Below are 18,628 nucleotides of genomic sequence, written 5' to 3'. Positions count from 1 at the left end.
CTGGGGAGCTTAGAGAGTAACTTAGAACAGAATCATAGAATCATTTAGGTTGGAGAAGACCCTTAAGATCATTGAGTCCAGCCGTAAACCTAATGCTGCCAAGTCCACGCTAAACCGCATCCCTGAACACCGTGTCTACAACTTGTGATGGTCCAAATTACATTTGGGTTATTTCATTCCCAAACTACAAGACTTGTGTGCAGAAATATGGGCTGGAACTCGGTCAGCCTTAGGGCACCAGTACAGGTCAGACACACTTGAAAACTTCATTTTATGTGCTTGGGACTGGTTGTGATTTGACTCTATCAGAGCTGCAATCTTCTCAAAGAACAGTTATGTCCTCCCTGTTTTTTAAGATTTTCCTAGGGAAGTTGTAATTTCCTCAGTGGTTGGCTATCATTTTTCCCTTACTTTGAGATGATTTGCTTGTTGCAAGGCTTGCCTATTTATTGACTTTTTCAGGAAAGCGCCCTTGTGGCAAGGGATAGGTGTCCCCACCACTGCCTCAGTGTACATCAGATTGGATTCTTTGCAGCTTTCTTCCCTTGTGGCTGTTTCTTCCAAAAGGATCTGTATGACACAAAAGATCTGTCCTCTTCTTTGGCGCAGTGGTTTCATGGGCCCACATGGCTTAGAACATTCAGCACAACAAAGAAACAGCAAAATGAATTTGAGAAAGATTTTTTTATTTTAAGTAGGCATTTTTCAGCTCAGGTCTAGCACTTATGGCACTCAATTTGCTCAAAGGTATTATTATCTGTGGCTCCCCCCAGGTACACTCTAAAATCCATTTCAGAGTGTGTAGATGGTAAGAAGTGCTTTTCACTATGTGAACGTCCAGACTGCTGTGCTCAGCAAAAAAACAGGCTGCTGCTTCTTCAAGCTTTTTGTTTTGCCAGACATCTTGTATAATTGCATCTCAAGCTGTTGTTATTCTGTCTCATGTCAGGCATGGGCAGACACGAAATGGAAGTGTAACCTGGAAGTGTACGCACAAAGTAATAGACAGTTGCTACTAGCAAAATTATGCCGTTGGTAACGCAGTCTCTGTAGATTTGAGACATGTCAATGCCAGTAGATGAGATGTGCATGTATTCCACACGAAGGGGAAACATCTCTAGTGTTTTCCTTTCAGACTTATCTGCAGTAAATCATAGTATGTAATATAAATCTCTCAATGCTGAATTGTTTTACAGTTAGCCATGTCTGTATTATTGGAGGATAGAAGATAACTCTGTGATCCTATAATCACATCTGAAGCACAGCCACCCCTGAGATGTGGTGCAGGACACTACTTACTTGTTCCAGTGAAACCACACAGCAGCTGCACATCTGAGAAACAGCGTACTTTGGAAGCTGCATTGGAAATTATTTTATTGCTAGACTAAAATAATGCTATATAAGTTACAATCAGACGAGGGACACCCCTTAATATCACAACAATATCTGTCAGTAAGAAGGGACAAAATCATCTCTGCAAAAAGGAAGGAGAGTTTGAGACTGTCTTATTGCCCCTGGCATCGCTCACATTCCCTGAGCTGTGCAGCTGTGAATCACAGTGTGGCTAATCCTGGCCCAAATCTCAGACTTTTACCATCTTAGAGTAAGGTCTCAACTCCATTTCTTTAGTATGTCTGTATCCATGAAAATGAGGAACTTTCTAATACTCATTTATCTTCCAGCATGCACTGACAGTCAGTTTCAGAGGTGATTTTAGTAGGACGATTAAATTTTCAACACTGTTTTTAAGCACAGAACGGCCTTTAATGTCCGTAAGGCTAGACACGACTAGCTGCTTCAACTCCGATTCTCTGCTGCCTTGGATCATCTTCAGTCATTTAAAATGAGTGACCTTAAAAAAAAGGATATTGAACAAGAAGGCTATGAAGAGATGGATAAGATTGCTATTTAACTCTAATTAAATAAATGGTGAGGTGTTTGGCTTAATCCGTCATTTAACAAATCACATTCTAAAAGGGCATCACATTCTTTTTACCACCAAAAAAAAAAAGGAAATTGGTTTAAAGAAAGAGTGAAAATGATTACAATATTAAATACTCTGATATCTTTAAAATATTCAGGCAGGTGGACCTGTTGTCATGCATCAAATCTATTTTTACCAAGCCAAGTCAAGTTTGTACGCTTCAGGATAAGCTGTCTTCCAAATCAGGTTCCCTTTTTAAACAAAAAAATGAAGTGAAAAGGAGTGAGATTGGTGTAGGATTTTAAATGTATTTCCTAAGTCAAAGAAAGAAGACGAGTCTGTCTGTCCTTTTGTTCCACAATCTGATTTGTCAGCAAACAACCAGAGAAAAATTTTGGACATTTCATTTCACTTCTTCCGTTTTCTTTTTTGACCTGTCTGTTCTTACAAAGCAGCCACGCTTTATAAACCTCGTGAAAATGACTGAATAGCCATTACCCAGCTGATGATCTGGGAGGGAAATAAACAATGAAAAAATGTGAAATGTTATTTATCAAAGGCTAAAGCCTTTGCTAATCTCATCTGATGGTGCTGAAGAGGTTTGGTTGGAAATGTGCCGTTTTATATACCAGCACAGGTTTTGCTGAATCATTTCTGACTAGAAAAACCTAGGGAGGCTGTTAGTTAACTATTTTCATCAATGTTCATTTCAAATATTCCTTTTGGTAGTTTGGAACAATATTTGCATTGGGGTTTTTTTGTGAATAAGGTGAAAGTCTTAAAATGACCAGCGTACCTGCTATTATGAAGAGGAGAAAGGGGCTGATGGGTAGTGGTCATACAGCAGGGTTCCTTTCAATGCACATTTCTGATTGATTTCTTTAGTGAAAATCTTCATAAGCCCCCAAGTATTTTACACAAAACCTAATGTGTCTTCAGTACCATACATGCAAGCAGTTGAAGCGCATGTTTTACCTCTCTATTTAAGCATATAATTGTTTATTCAGGACATATTGCTGACTGTCAAACTGACCGACCAATGGATTCAGAATTCCATCGTTATCCTCCCTGTGGCATGTCAGCATCTTGCACTGGGACATGTTTTTTCCTGGGTAGAAAATATTACTCAAATATAGTGAATACTTTACATAATATAACATTACTTATTTAGCCTTTCTTTTGCTCTGCCTTGAATAGTGCTGTTGGAGTACCACTTGCCCTTGAGGTACCTGGTGTTCATGGCCACTGTACCTCCTCCCTTCCTCTTACATGGAGGGTGCTACAGCCTGGGTTTCTATGAAAGGGCAGAAATGTGGGAGGCCAGTGGGTACAGAGATGTCAGAAAGGACTGGGGACAGTGAGATGCTGAAGTCTCAGGTATCACCAAGACAGTTGCAATGGCAAAAGAGGGAAGTAAATCACATTTTTCTTCCTAAAGAGGGAAGAGCAAAAGAGTTTGAGTCTATCTGGAGTCTTTTTTGTCACAACTTTCAACTTGTTCTTTTAGGAATACACCTTGCAAATTAATTGCCTGTGATAAAAGTAATAGCTATGTATTTCAGTTGCAGATTAAAAAGAAAAAAAAGTCTTATATTGCAGACTCTAGACTTAACTATTGCGGGGTTCTGTTTTTCTGTTGTATAGACAACATCAGCAAATCGGACTAAGTATTATGTGTCTTACCGTCGGAATGGCTTTGTACAGATGAAATTGCCAAAATATGCATTGCCAAAAGTAAGTATATCCATTTTTCTTTCTATTTATATATTTGTAGTCCTCTTTATACCTAAACTAGTTTTGTCCTTTTCTCTTTTAAGCCTCATTATTCTGAGATCACAATTTCTCCTTGTAAAGATTTCTGAATCTCATTTGTGGTATATTGTTACCCTACTGTTTCTCATTTTGTTCTCTGAATGTAGTAGCTCATAAACCAAAGAGGGCAAGAACATACAATAGCTTATTTGTCATCAGTTACCGCAGCAGTTTTTGAGCTTTGCTTCCATGAAGCAGTGCTAGGCACCCAATGGCAATTTAATGATATTGAGCAAGTGTTCTTTCAAGAATCAGTTACAGTTTAATTCCACATGGTGCTTTCTGGTATAAGCATGAATAGTAATATAAGAGAATTTTACCAGTTTATGGTGCTCTATTTCATTAAAGAATCCCAATATGAACTTTAATTACTTAACAGAATGGCAAGGTTTGTGGAGAGGTTCCTTCAGTCTAGCCTATTTTTATAGTGACAGGCTTTCTGTATTTGCATAGTAAATTAGTAATAAAGCACAGACAGATATTTACATATGGTCTAACTGATGCAATTGAATTTTTGTGCTGCACTTAATGTGTTTCATCACTTTATGTATAGTTAGAAGGCTTCCAAAATCCCAAAGGAAAATGACGTGGAGGTTTTAAAGCTCCAGCTGGATAAAGCCCCAGGTAACCTGGTCTGGCCTCACAGCTTGCCCTGGTCCCAGCAGGAGGTCGGTCTAGAGGCCCCATCATGCTCTTGCCTTTTCATGTGATTCGATGTGATTCTGTCACTTGCTTAGTAGAGAACTAAAGACATGTTGTTTTTGCATGTCTTGAAATGCTCAGGTTTTATTCATTGCTCATCTATTGAAGAACAGGAGTACAATATATTTCCTTCCTTTGTTATTATTGTTCTAAAACAAAGATTGTGTTTAATGTTTTTTCATCTTTGATTTTTTTTTTTTTAAAATCTAAGTGGTGGTCTGTAGTCTTCTAGTTTTAAATATACAATGTATTAATAAAACCCTCACATCAAATCCTCAGATATTATTTGGGCTATGCTCCCAGGAGCACTTTGGAAATAGCTATTCATTTATTTAATAAATAAGTATTGATTGATTTATTTATTGATTTTGACAATGAATGTATAGCCAAGGACAGGTAAATATATCAAACCTTCCACATAATTATTTAAGTGTTTTTAAGGCCTTCAGTGTAGCCTTTACACTTTTTTTGGGAAATTTGTAATTAGGAGAACAACAGGAGGATGTCCAGTTCAAAATGTTAAAGCGTGCCAGATGTGCCCACCCTGAGGGACTGCAGGCCTTGAGGAACCCTTGCTGGTGCAGGGATGCCCCAAGGGACTGCAGGCCATGGGCGACCTAAGCTGGGACAGAAGAAAAGAAGTGAGGAGCAATGGAGGAAAGCAAAGAATAAGCAAGAAGCAGCAGAAAGAAACCCTTCTGCAGATGCCCCCAACCTCCTGCACAGTCCGTTGCCTTACTGAAGTAGTTGGGAGGAACCAAATTAAAACAAGGTGGAAACAAGGGACTTGAGAGCAGGAAGTGAGGAGAACAGGTGTTTGATTTAACTGATACTGGAGAAGGGGTAGGAAGGATGTTTACCTAAATGTTTAATTATTTATGGTATTTTTAAAAATACTCAAATCAGTAATAAAAAGTGTGTGTTGGCTGGCGATAAATTAAATCACGTAGGATTGCTGAGTTGCGAATATTTTGCCCATGTCAAATTTCCTAAAGATGCGTCAGCTCATTGGTGCATACGTTGACTGTGCTAACTTGTGTGGGAAAATGTTGTCTGTTGGGAAATGGAAGAGCAGAAATCTTGTAAGAGAGAGATGGGCATTTCCTCGTTCTACTTCTGGATGCTGGTGCAGGAATTTGTACCTTTCCATTGCAGTTTCCTTCTCACTCCCAGTAATCTGCTGCATTTGGCCAATGCAGCACTGTTTGTCCTTCCTGATACTGCCATCATGTAGAAGATGAACATACTTAGATTTTTAAGAGTTGCACAGTGTTATGATTATAGACAGTGGTTAATATTCTATGTGTGGATAATTATTCAAGCACCCATAAAAGTGATTTTTTTTTTTTAGAAGTTGGATGTGTACTATACGTCCTTAATGACATGTGCCCTGATTTAAATATCAATATTGCAGTCCACTCTCTTAGTAAAAGGCATGTTATCTAGGCTCAGATCTGGCTATCTGACACATCTCAATAAATGGGTGGAGGTTGTCAGAACTCAAGAACTATATGAGGTTAATGTCTTGTAGGCATCTGCATTTGTAGCAGGTGAGCTTGCATCAGCTGTGAAAAGCAGGAAATGTTATGGGAGGGCTGGAGACACAGCACACAGTGGGTGACCTAGATCTCTGTTCCATGGACCTTTCCTTAACAGCAAAACCAGTTTAAGAAGTCGTCCCCAGTCATTTATTTCTGCAACTCTTCTGCAGTCCCCTATGACCTGTGTTGTGTTTGTGGTACCGCACTATAAACAAGATCAGCGCAGCAATCTCATTGAAAAATAACCCTGAAAAAACTGAAATTTGTTTTGCAAAAAGGCAGGTCTAGAGGCAACTTGATTTTATTGAAGAAGCCCACTTATGGGGAGAAAATACAGAGTCCTAAAAGTGCTTTAGAGAAGAAAGACCCATCATAGCTGGAAGCTGAATCCAGACGCATTCCAGTTAGAAACTGAGCTCAACTTCTAATGGTGCTGGTGATCATGTATTTGAAAAAGTGCTGAGGAAAGTGACAGATATTCTAGGTTTTGAAATTTTCAAATCATTACTGAGTGCCTTTCTGAGAGATTTGCTCTAACCATATAGAAGTTCTTTCCTCCTCCTGCATCTTATTAAATATGCAGAAATAATTGTTGGAAATATTCCAGTTGGAAAGATAGCACAGTTGAAACTAAGGGATCTAATCATCACTTTTAGCCTTAAAATCCATTAATCTGCAAAGGGATCTTTGTTTACTAGGCATATACACTTACTGAGAGCATTTCTGACATACTTGAAAAATGTCAGTCATAACTCACTGGTATTTCTGTCATATGTTGTCTGGATTGTTTGAAATAGTGCTGCATGCTGAATTCTTTGTCTTGGAAAATACGTGGTTTGTTTATTTATCTTTTTTCTTTTTCTTGTTAAGCAGATTAACTCCAGGCTTGACTGAATAAATAAATTAGAAGTTAATGGTTTCAGTTTGGCTAGAGTCAATAGCAAGCTAGGAACAGGATAACTGTGTCATTTGGAAAAGGATTTTTTTGTGTTCTGCCTAGTTCAGGCAGTACCCGATGAGTGGAATGAAATAAACTGTCTCTCTTTAGCATTTTGCCTCCAAGAGAAGTTTCTTGGGTACCTGCACACAACAGAGCTGAAAATTTCACTGAGAGGCCCTGGAAGCCAGACATCCATTAGAACAGTGGTGAATGTGAGAGATTTTAACCTCTTCTGTAAAAGATAAACTTTTTAAAAAGTGATTTGTTACCTTCACATCACAGCAGAAATTTTAGATACTGCAGTAAATAAGAACACAGCTCTGAAATTTTCCATCATGCCATATTTCAGTGAGAACCGTCAGAGTGCAGTAGAAATGTATCTTCTGTTCCAGTCTGAACAGAAGGAAAAATATTCATATGAACAGATTACTGATGAAATTTTGCAAAGAAGTAGATTATTAGCAAGCACACTGGCACATTAAGAGTATATGTAGAGCATGTGACTGTGAAGTTGCTACTTCTGTGGTGGTAGGAGATAAACAGAATGAAATAATTTACAAATATTTTGGTTTTTAAGTTTGATTAAAAAAAATAGCTTTTGAAAGAACTGAGTTTCAGGATTTTTTAAAGTATTAGATTCTGCCTAACCAGGATATTAAATGGGTCTGAAACAAGCCTTATTGATTTTTTTCTCAAAAGAATGGAATGAGGCTTCAAAAAATCTCTTTCCAAGTGGTCTCTGTATGGTGCCTCGTGTCACTGGCCAGAGGTTTTGAGCGGTGATGTGTACAGGGAAGTTAACACTGTAGCCAAGTCAGAAGATACTACAGGCTGGTCAAGGATGTGTCTAACAACATTAGGAGAGCTGTGCTGGAAAACCAGGCTCCAGCCTCAGGGAATAGTGCTGCGTTCTTCAGATGTTATTCTTTTGCAGCACAGATGTGTTTCATGGTGATTTTATATGTGAAGATAAAATGAACATTTTCAGACTGAATAATTACAAAATGTTATTGATGTCTCGTTTTCCTCTTGATATGAAGAGGTTGAAATTCTGAAAAAAAATATTATTCAGTTGTTTTATATTGTTTGTATTTGCATTTTTGTCTGTATTTGTCCAAATGTACTTCCAAAGAGAAACCTTGAATGGTTAAGAGGATAAATGTTTGTCTTTGGATATATCTCAAAGCCTCCTGACTTGTGAATCAAAGGCTGCTAAAAGCAGCTTCCAGCCAAGCTTTACAAGTGCTAAGTTTCTAGGCTCCAGCTCTGCAGTGCCACTTAGATCATCTTTCTGTAACACATCATAGCTCCTTCTATGTACAGAGAGTGGCGCCAGTGAGGGCCATCTAATGAACGGAATTCAGATGTGGGGGGGTTTCTTGGGTTTTTTAGCTTTTTTGCCTGCTGTTGAGATATTTTTTTTTTTTTTTTTTTTTTTTTAGTACCGTGCTTGATACTGGAACCTCATTGAATCACAGAGCTGTCTCCTGCATTTGGCAGGAGGCAAGTGCTGGCTGCTGCCAGGCAGAGTGGTAGCTAAGGTTGGTGAGACCATATTAAAGGCTGCCCGGATGCTCCCCAAAACAGAAGAGGAAATGTGGAGCAATTGTTTTAAAACTGATTTAGCTTTTATACTATATTCCATTTTACCGGGATTTCTTGTTCGCTGCTGCTAAAGCTAGATCAGAAGTGAATAAGTTGTAGAAAATTAATACCAAAATCAAGCCAAGAACAGCAGGATTGTATTTGTGTTGTGAGATGGCTGGCTAGGCATGCAGGTGTGTTCCAGGGAGATTTAGTGAGATCCAGGGAGATCTAGTGATGCCCCTTGGGCTGTTTTTAGCCTGGAGCAGGGGTTCAGCTGCCGCTGCTGGGCAAGCAGGTCTGCCGAGGGGCGCAGCCTGCAGCCCCATCTGGACAGTTGTCGCACTTGTGTTGCATAAAAGTTCCTGCCGCTCTGATTGCCCTCGCCTCAAGAAGCGTGGTGTGGAGGAAGAGTTCCACTGGGAGCAATGGGGTTCTGCTCCTTATTTGGGATTTTGAGTCATGCTGTAATGTGATTAACAGTAAAACTGGGAACTAGTTTATTCTGACAGTTTAAACAAAAAATTTATTAACAAAATTGCTGACCAAACCAAGGAATCTGCTACAAATCATGGTAGTTTTACTATTGCAATTTGAAAGAGTTTAATTATTCTGAGTCCCCTTCCCACCTCTGGTAAATAAACTCCATTGATAATGATCTCCTTTTATGAACTAATACAAGGCATTCATTGGTTGTGCATTGGTTTATGCCAGCCTCAAAATCTTAATAATGTGGGAGCTCTATTGGCTGTTATATCCTACTGTGATTCAGAAAGTTTAGTTCTGAAAATATATGGTGTGGGAAAAGCTTTGTTCATCGGTTTTGATCTCTGTCTGGCTTTTCAATCTTCTGAAATAGGCACTAACATAAAATGTTTCAGGTAACCCAGATAAAAAAGAGTACAGGGAAAAATAAACAAAAATAAAAGAAAAAAAATCCTATTGCCTTTAATATATTCATGGTAATATGAATCTCCTATACATGCCTTTTATTAACTCCATATGTTCTTTTTATTTGATTATTCCCTAGTGCCCTTCTGAGGGGCTCAAAACAGACCCACCTCTTCCTTCCCTCAGTCTGAGATATAAATCACAGATTTTCTTCCAAACTTGCCTGTATCATCCAATAATAGATACAACACTATCAAGAGTAAAATATTCTGAGCAGTTTTACTCTTTCTCCCTAAATAGCCATCAATCCTTTGAAGCATGTATTCCCTTCTCTATCAAGCTCCCCCTTACCATAACTTTTCCAAGGATTCCTTAAAAGGGGCCATTCATTAACAGCAGAAATGGCAGGAAAGATTCCTGCAGCCCTTTTGTCTGTAGACAAAGTTCTCTTGAGGCTCTGGCTGCATGATGGTTGGATTACGAAGTACTGACGCTATGAGATGTTGTTTAGCAAGACTCTTAGTCTCCCAAGAACTGTTTCTCTGCTTGGGCAGCCCCTTTGCCACCTCTGCTGCCCATCACTCAGGGAGGCTTAGGCTGAGGTTGCTCCTCTGTGTGAGGCAGAAAAGCAGTTTGCAGTTGTAGCAGGACTACTACTCCATCATTCTGAAAGCCCACTGGAGTGGCTGTTGAACAAAGAATAAAGGAAAACAAAATAGAAATACAGGTAGCAGTGGCATCTGAGGCAGCAGAAGTATTCCTTTCCCTGGGCGGTGTCACAGCACTAGCCAGTGAACCTGAGCTGCAGCAGTTGTCTGGCTCCCTGGTCATACAAATCCATCCAAGGTTGATTCAAGGAACTGTTCTTTTCTTCACAGTGTGACTTATTATTGATTTCTATCCTTGCACCGTTTTACTTGGCCAGGCAAGGAAGAATAGGGAGATTATCTTCGGGATATGTGCCATCCAGTTACCTTGATTGTACTTAAGAGATTACAGGGGTATAAATGTGGTGCAACTGGAGGTCAAGGCTGAGACTACACAGACTTGAGTGCTTACATCTGTTGCACTTCTGATACATTTACTCCTCGTGATTCTCTGTTTAATTTATCCCTTGCTTCAGATTAACGTGTTGCCCAACCACAGCATTAAAAGATTGCAAAAGGGCAAAATTCTGACTTGGTCTGAAAATGGTAAGATTTGAAAAACAGGAATTTTGAGGTTCTTTTTTATTTACCTTTTTGACTAAAGTGCCACAGTCCTGCCTGCATAGCATTATACTGGCTATACTGAACATTGTCTACAATGTTTTCACTTAATGATATTTCCTACACCGTCAGCACATTTCATTACACAAAGGAGCACTGGCTTGCTGTACGATCCTTGTCATCTTTTATATGCTCTGGCTTCAGGCTGTGATTGTATTTATTTGAGTCATAGGGTTTCTTATCACAGTAATATAGTAAACCATATTGAGCATTTCTTGATTGTAAAATTCTATAAAATATTAGCAGACTTACAGGTTGGTGAGTTACTAAATGTAGATGGTATGGGGCTGTATACAGTGAAAATAATGCATTTCCCTTCCCTTCCTCCTCTAAACCTCTTTCCTTCCTTCCTCCTATCCTCAGCTCCCCCAAAACCCACCTCTTTTAATTGTTTGATGCTTTTGGGCTTCTTGACTGATTTTTGATTTTTGATTTGTTGTTCATTCAGCCTTCTGTGAAAATTGACAGAACTGCATTAAAAGCATATGATTTTGGAAAAATTTTAGATTGATTATGTAGATATCACTGTGTTAAAAGTGAAAAAATAAAAATAAAAAAATAATTCTCAAGCAATGTGGATGTTTTTAAGAAGTAATATTTGATTGTTACTCTGTATTTGCTGGAAGAGTTCTTGCTCACCATTGCGTGGCTGAACATGCAGAGTTCTTTCAATGTCACACGCACACCCTCAGACTCATTTAGTTTGTTTAATAGACCAGGTCTAGCCATGTGATATGAAGTTTCTTTGATGTGGTACTCATCTTTTGGCACAATTTGGCCTTCCATACATGTCTAATTATTTCTAGTATCACTTTGAAACTGTCTTTGTGTTTATTTGAACAATTGTGTTCTCTGTTACTGATGTAAGGTACAAACATAGCAGCTTGCAAGCCCCTGAGAGAGCAGGACTGATAGGACCTGTCACTGGATGCCTTGTTTAATCATTCAAGTTTTTAAATATATAGTCTTTGATCACTTTCAGGATTCATTTAGCATTTTTGTAGAGAAGTAATTCTGATTCAACAGATTTCCAGCTGCACTTAATTCTATTTCCCTGGTCATGTTGGAATTCATATTTGTCCAGAGATTAATTACTTTTTTAAACATAGTTAAGAAATTATAGATGTTTAATTAAAAAAAAAAACCCGACACCAACACAAAAAAACCCACCACAAAAAAAACCCCAACCCCCCAAACAACCAAGTCCTGTCTTTTTAATGATATTTCTGTTTGTATGTGTAACATTTCAAGTAATCTCAATAAGGTCTGTTTTTGCTTTCCCCTGTTTTCACAATATCATAGACGATAGACATGGAAAGGATCTTGAGAGGTCCTTTTCCAAAGCATGGTCATCTCTGTAAACCACTCCTGACAGATATTTGTCTAATCTACTCTTAACAACCCCCAAAGATGAAGACTGCTTTACCTCCCTAAGCATTTTATCCTCAGTGTGTATGACAGGCCTTACTATAGAAGGCTATTCTGATGTTTAACCTAAATCTCCTTGCTGTATTTATAGCCAGTATTTAACTGCAAGAAGACTTAGAACTTTATTCTGTTTTCCTTGGGGTGGCTGTTTATATTATTTGAAGGCTGTTTTCTGTCTACTCTCATCCACCCATAGAGAAATGACTTGATTGCGTAGTGGATTTTAGAGCACTTTGCAGGCTTCTTTGGGTAGACCTGGCCCTGGCCCTGGGTAGGTCCACTGTCTCGAACCCATGAGAAGTTCTGCAGATTTTTAGTGATGAACATACAGATACCTGTGCTTAGTGTGGTATAACACTACCCAGTGAAGAGAGGAGGATGAAGGAAACATTGTGACAAATAAATTAGCAGAATATAGTGCACAAGAAGCACCTTAGCAAACAGAACAGAGAAATCTCATGGGTGGTTAGAGGTTAAAAGAAGGAGGCAATTGGACAATACAGCTAGTAGCATCTCAGACCTGTGCAAAATCATACAACATAAGATGAGATACAGTAAATTTAGAGTACTGGTATTTGGGAATCATAGTCTATCGCTGATACAAATTGCCAATCGTGAGCTTTACAAAAAAAAAAGAAGAGAGGGGTCAGAATGGCAAGAGCATGGATGCTTGGGTCAGCAAGACTTGGAACAGAGCAGACCTGGCAGACTGGACAGAGCAAAAGTAGTGGAGGTGAGATAAAAGATGTCCGTGGAGGAACGGGCATGCCACAGAAGAAACAACATGGTTGCTATGGCAAATCTGGAAAAAGATTCTGCCTTGGGACACCTGAAAGTGCACAGACTCTCATACGGGCAAATGAAAGGAAAATGAAAGGAAAGCACAAGAGCTCAAATACTGAATGTAGGCGAAAAAGCAGCCTGGAGATAAACAAAAATCTGAGTAGTGACAATAAGGAACGTTCCAAATCCTGAAGATATTTAACATCAGTAAAGAAGATCTTTATAAATAAATTTGAATAAATCATGTATGAATAGCATAATTATAGAAAAATTAGATGATCAGCAGGACTTTGAGTAGCTTGCAGAATGTAGAGAGAGAAAGCAGGAGGTCCAGCAAGAAGGTAATTGCAGTAGTCCAAGCATGAAATCATCAAAGAATAAATGCTTTCCTTATAGGATCTGCTGAGATTACAGCCTACGGTAGTATCTGTGGCCATGAATTAGAAAAAGCAATAAAAACTTGCATTCCCTTAATCAAGATATTTCTTCTTTCTCAGATGTCCTTAGTAGTTAACTCTTTAGTGACAGTAAGTTCTGTCCAGCAATTTTTGCTGACATTGCATCTTCATGTGCTTGTCATCTGTTGAGCAGCGGGTAGCTGGGCTGAAGGGCTGGACGTGGCACACTGAAGACCCAGGCTCTGTATTTGTCAATCAATTTCTTCCTCCTCTCTTTAAATTCAGCTTTCCAGGATAGGAATAGTACAAGAGTGAAATGACAGTTTAGCTTTGTTTTAGCTAGATTTTCAGCAGACACTGTCATCCAGGATTTCAAAATATAAAATTAACGATTGGGCTTGAAATTTGTAGTTTTCCTTCTGTTGTCAAATAATTTTCCCAGAGGATTATATCATGACTGGGCAGAATGTGTTGTGCAGGATTACTGCAAGGTAGTACAACTGAAGGACTGATTTGCTTCTTGAGGGAAAATAAGTCACTGTGAAAGGAAAATAGCAGTAGGCTGAACTGGAAATCTGCAAGTGTAAATTCTGAATGGAAGGAAAAAAGTTCAGGGCAACAGAAGGGAAATTTCACTTGCTAAACCCAGGATTTTTGCCTCAGAAAAAACTGGCATCCAGCAGTCTGAGTGTACACACCCCTTTCTTGATAACAGTTGCTGCAAAGAGAAAAGTCTCGTTTGTTGCAGTAAACTTCTCCAGTCCGACCCCTCTTTCTTTCACCAGATCCGTCCAGTCTGCCGAAAATTAATCTTCCTGTCCTTCTGCAACACACATGTTGGCTCTTTGTGCGCTCCTGACATGCCCTGAGACAGGAGAACCACAGCTGCGCCCGTCCTCCCAGCTCTTGCCTCCACCACCACGGGCCGCCCATACAACCACTGCCACCCCACCAGTGCCTGGGGCAAGGAAAGCCCCTTACCTGCATTCTGTTTTGTGTTGGTTTATGGCACTGTATAAATGTTGTATTCTAATATAGATGATAATTTTGCTGAAAGCTCCTGGCATCACAGGAGAGTAAGCATTTTCTAGAGGTTTTAATGTGAATAAACCCTGTTCCTTTACTCGTTGCTTCGCTCCCTGCTTCCCTTCCGTCTTTACTTAATGGATAATCATGGGATCTTTTCTTACACTGCAAAAGAAAAGGTGAATTCAGTATTAGACGTGGTGTAATGTGGGCCACCCAGCCCTACATTTAAGGCAGGAGATGCAGTGTTCTGTATGTGTAAGAGGCTTTTTAAAGAACCTGTTGGGATCAGTTGCTGTGTTTTGCTGGTATTTCTGTGTCAGAACAGTTACTCTTTCATGCTCAGATGGAAAGAATTAAAGTTCTGTCAGACTGTCTACTTCTGAGTAATTTATTAGTACAAAAGAAAAGAGATCTATTAATGGGATGCTAAACAAAAATCTACTTTAGTACACAGTTCAACAAGGAAGTCTTTGAAACAGCATTTAGCTGTCATTGATAGAAAACCTCACTTGGGTTCTTTTGTGTTAAGATGTGTCAGATACGTAAAATACATTAAATTTAACTAAATAATTAGTTATTTAATAACCATCTTTTGTTCATATTAGAAATCTCTCCAATGTATTAATTTTATTTTTATTAATGTCTTTTTTTGAATCTAAGTGCCTCAGTTGCATCATGCACTTTGCCTGAAGTGTGACTGCCATGCTTTGCCAAGTATTCGGTGGTTTCAAGTGTTACACAGATATTCTTCAGTCTTATCTGGATTCTTACCAAATTTGTTTTATTTCTTCCTTAGAGTTCTACAAAGTTGTTTTCTTGATAAATATATTTTTAAGCCTATCTTCCACAGATTCACATTCTCTTGACATTTTGGTAGGTTTATTTCATATTCACTCCCTCACCTTAGTTATTCTTCCAGTAATAAGGTGACAAGAACTGTATACAGTTTCTCAGTTAAGTATCAAGGTCATAAAGAGTTTACAAGCCTTCATTCTTCGTGACAGGATGTCATTTCATACGTAGCCCCAACATCTGCCTTTCTGCTGCTGTATCCTATTACAAACTGACGTCCATTTTTTCTGTTTGCTAAGTTTTAGTTCCATGTTGCTAGTTCCCAATTTATTTCTTCTGTTTAATATTAGTGTTAAATTATTTTCCCCAGCTGTGCTTTTTTATTTTTGCCTGAGAAGTTTGGAGCGAAGAAGCTGGGAAAACTGAAAGAAAGCTGTTGCAATATCCACGCCTGAAATTCTTGAGAAATGAATGCAGAATGTTGACTCTCATGTTATTGCTGTTGAATATTTAAGTGGATCTGTCTACATAGATAGATAAATTAGCATTACGTACTGTAATGTGTGTGAGCTGGTCACAATATATGTACTACTTCCTATGTGTAACTGCTGTAAATTGTATCTAATCCTTGTGCTATATTATGCTTTACCCTGGACAAAATAGTTCTTTATTCTCTAGGTACCTGGGGATTATTTTTTTTTTTAATAGCTTTGTTTATGTTGTTTCAGTCTTCCATTGACTCTCATCCAGATCTTGGAACATCATTTACATTTTTTTCTTTCCTTTTGTTCCTTATTTTCAAGAAGTCTGTTCCCATACAATCAAAGCACATCACAGCTTTTGCACGTTCATGATTTTTGGTCTTCACTAAGCTGATTTGCACTGTGATAACCTGTAACCAGAAGGCAGTGACTGACCATCTTGGAGTGGTTGGATACAACATTTTCATTAGTATTACGCTGAGATATTACTGTCACTGAACTTTCAGATTTATTCCCCCGCCCCCAACCCCCAGCTTATTCAAGTCTCCTGGCCAACTTATTGTTTGTAAAATAGAAATGATGGGAAAATGAGTCAGTTGGTATCTTTTTTTTCTGCAGGATTTACAGATTATCAGTACAGATGAAAACCAGGTGTTTGTGGCTGTTCAGGAGTGGTACCAGACAGACACGTACAACCTGTACCAGTCTGACCCGCAAGGTGTTTACTACTCTATCCTGCTGGAGAATGTCCGGAGCACAAAGCAGCCAGAAGAGAATGTCCTGATAGATATTCTAGAGGTAGGCCTTTATCTCTTCCAATGTGTGTAGTCTGGGTGGAGTTTTAATTTTTTTTTATATTGATTCAGTATAATTAACTTTACATTAATATATCTTTCATGGTTATATTTAATATAAAAAGACTAGGATTTCTCTCTTATTGGTAGTGCATCATTATTACTTACATGTTTCCCTCTTGCTCTGCTAATGTGCTCTGTGCTCTAAGAACTAGATTCAAGGTATGAGGTTCCATGGATGTGCAAAACCAGAACTGCCTGTGGGGTTTTCTTTTTTTTTTAAGATATTGAAAAATGAAGCTGGCCGCACAATTTATTATTGAAGTAAGAAGTTATGCATCTGCCTATGTGCAGCTTTTCTCTTCTAGGTGACTCAGTGATACACTTCCTGACTTAGAGCAGGACATATTTTAGCCAGTAGAGTCTTAAACAGTAATCCTGTGAGCCTTGTGCTAGGCTGTCAGCTCTGACAAGCAAAGAACCAACAAAATTAGATATTGGACAGCAAATCCACTTGCTTTCAGTAGGTGTCCTGTGCCAACAGCATTCGCTGTGAGACAAACTCTCCTGTAAACAAATATGTTTTGGATTTTAATATCAGTGCACTTGGCAAAATAAAAGACTGAAGAATATAGCATTTTGGAAGAGTCACACAAACTGTTACCAATTCCATTTCTGTTAATTATTACATTTAAATGTAATAAGGTGTACGTTTGCTCTGGTTCTGTATTTTCTTGTAGCATGTAGCACTGGCCATTGTAAGGATATTAAAATAATGGACCTTTGGTCTGACACAGTTTGGCCACTGGTACCCTCTAATCTGCCTGGTGTTAGCTGAAAAATAAAAACAACAAACCTCTTCATGAGTGCACCAGACTTCTCTGGAAAGGTTTGTAGTAGTTCAGGGTATGAGTCATACACTTAGAGAGCTGTTAAACGGCAGTAATTAGACCCTTCTTGGTGGGGTGTTGTGGTTTAGCCCCAGTCAGAAACCAAGCCCCACACAGCCACTGGCTCACTCCTTCTGCCAGTGGGACGGGGGAGAGAATTGGAAGAGTCGAAGTGAGGTAACTCATGGTTTGAGATAAAGACAGTTTAATGGGTAAAGCAAAAGCTGCGTGCGGAAGCAAAACAAGGAATTCATTCACCACTTCCCACGGGCAGGCAGGTGCTCAGCCATCCCCAGGAAAGCTGGGCTCCATCACGTGTAACTGTTACTTGGGAAGACAACCACCATCACTCCCAATGTCCCCCCCTTCCTTCTTCTTCCCCCAGCTTTATATACTGAGCGTGACATCATATGGTATGGAATATCCCTTTGGCCAGTTTGGATCAGCTGTCCCGGCTGTTCCCCCTCCCCTCCCGGCTTCTCGTGCACCCGGCAGAGCACGGGAGGGTGGGAAAGCCCTTGACTAGTGTAAGCACTACCTGGCAACAACTAAAACATCCTCACATTATCAACACTGGTTTTAGCCCAGATCCAAAACACAGCCCCATACTAGCTACTATGAAGAAAATTAACTCTATCCCAGCCAAAACTAGGACATTGGGGAAAATTATGGTAGTTTTTTCACCTTATCTCTCCATCTTTGTTTAGCTTTTTCTTTCCAAATGGCTGTAGTAAAACAAAAGGTATATCATTACCAATGTTTATTTTCTAGACTCTACCTTTTCAGAAATGAGGCTTCTTAATGAGTGAAGCTGTACATTGTATGTAGCCAGATTCCTACAGGGTGATTTATTGGCAGCAGTAGTTTGCAGCTCTTCCTTCCTGGTCACTCCTGCAGGATGCAAAGCTAAAAGGGAGTTGGGTGCAATCTCTTCTCCTGGTGTCACCGGTAGCATGTAATTTCAGATGAGTTGTACAGAGATGCCACTCCTGGCTGTCCTTTTGTCTACAGGGGTTATTTCCTTAATTCAGTTTCTCTGATGATTTCAGAATTACACAATGTTACTGAGGGCGTATTAGATAATAAGCAAGAGAGAGAGAGATCCTAGATTATTGTGGGTACTGAATTAATTTGTAGGGTTACCTTAAAAAGAAAATGTGCACATGATGAAGAGTAATTTAAAGACAATACACATGGAGTCATACAATTCAATTTTTAAAAGCTATTTTTGGAATAGAGTTGCACTATAGGAGAATGCTTTTATTTGCTTATAATAAGAAAGCCTACAGCTTCCAGATAGCTTGTATGATAAATAATTAGTGTTCATCTTCCTTACTAGAACGTGATCAAGTATTCATATCTACAAGTAA

General features: G+C 39.0%; 1 protein-coding gene across 3 annotated transcripts in view; it reads left to right on the top strand.

The window, feature by feature from the left end:
- The window catches only part of SORCS2 (sortilin related VPS10 domain containing receptor 2), a 596,570-nt gene that overhangs the window by 493,211 nt on the left and 84,731 nt on the right, over positions 1 to 18,628 (top strand). For all 3 annotated transcript variants that reach the window (XM_064449081.1, XM_064449080.1, XM_064449079.1), the window contains exons 8-9: positions 3,569 to 3,658; positions 16,193 to 16,372. In XM_064449081.1, coding sequence (XP_064305151.1) covers positions 3,569 to 3,658; positions 16,193 to 16,372 — 270 coding nt within the window. The remainder of the gene's footprint in view (positions 1 to 3,568; positions 3,659 to 16,192; positions 16,373 to 18,628) is intronic.

The sequence above is a fragment of the Phalacrocorax carbo genome, chromosome 4 (assembly GCF_963921805.1).
Source record: "Phalacrocorax carbo chromosome 4, bPhaCar2.1, whole genome shotgun sequence".
Taxonomy (NCBI): Eukaryota; Metazoa; Chordata; class Aves; order Suliformes; family Phalacrocoracidae; genus Phalacrocorax; species Phalacrocorax carbo.
The sequence above is the reverse complement of the archived record's forward strand: the minus strand, read 5'-3'. Positions and strand labels throughout refer to the sequence as shown.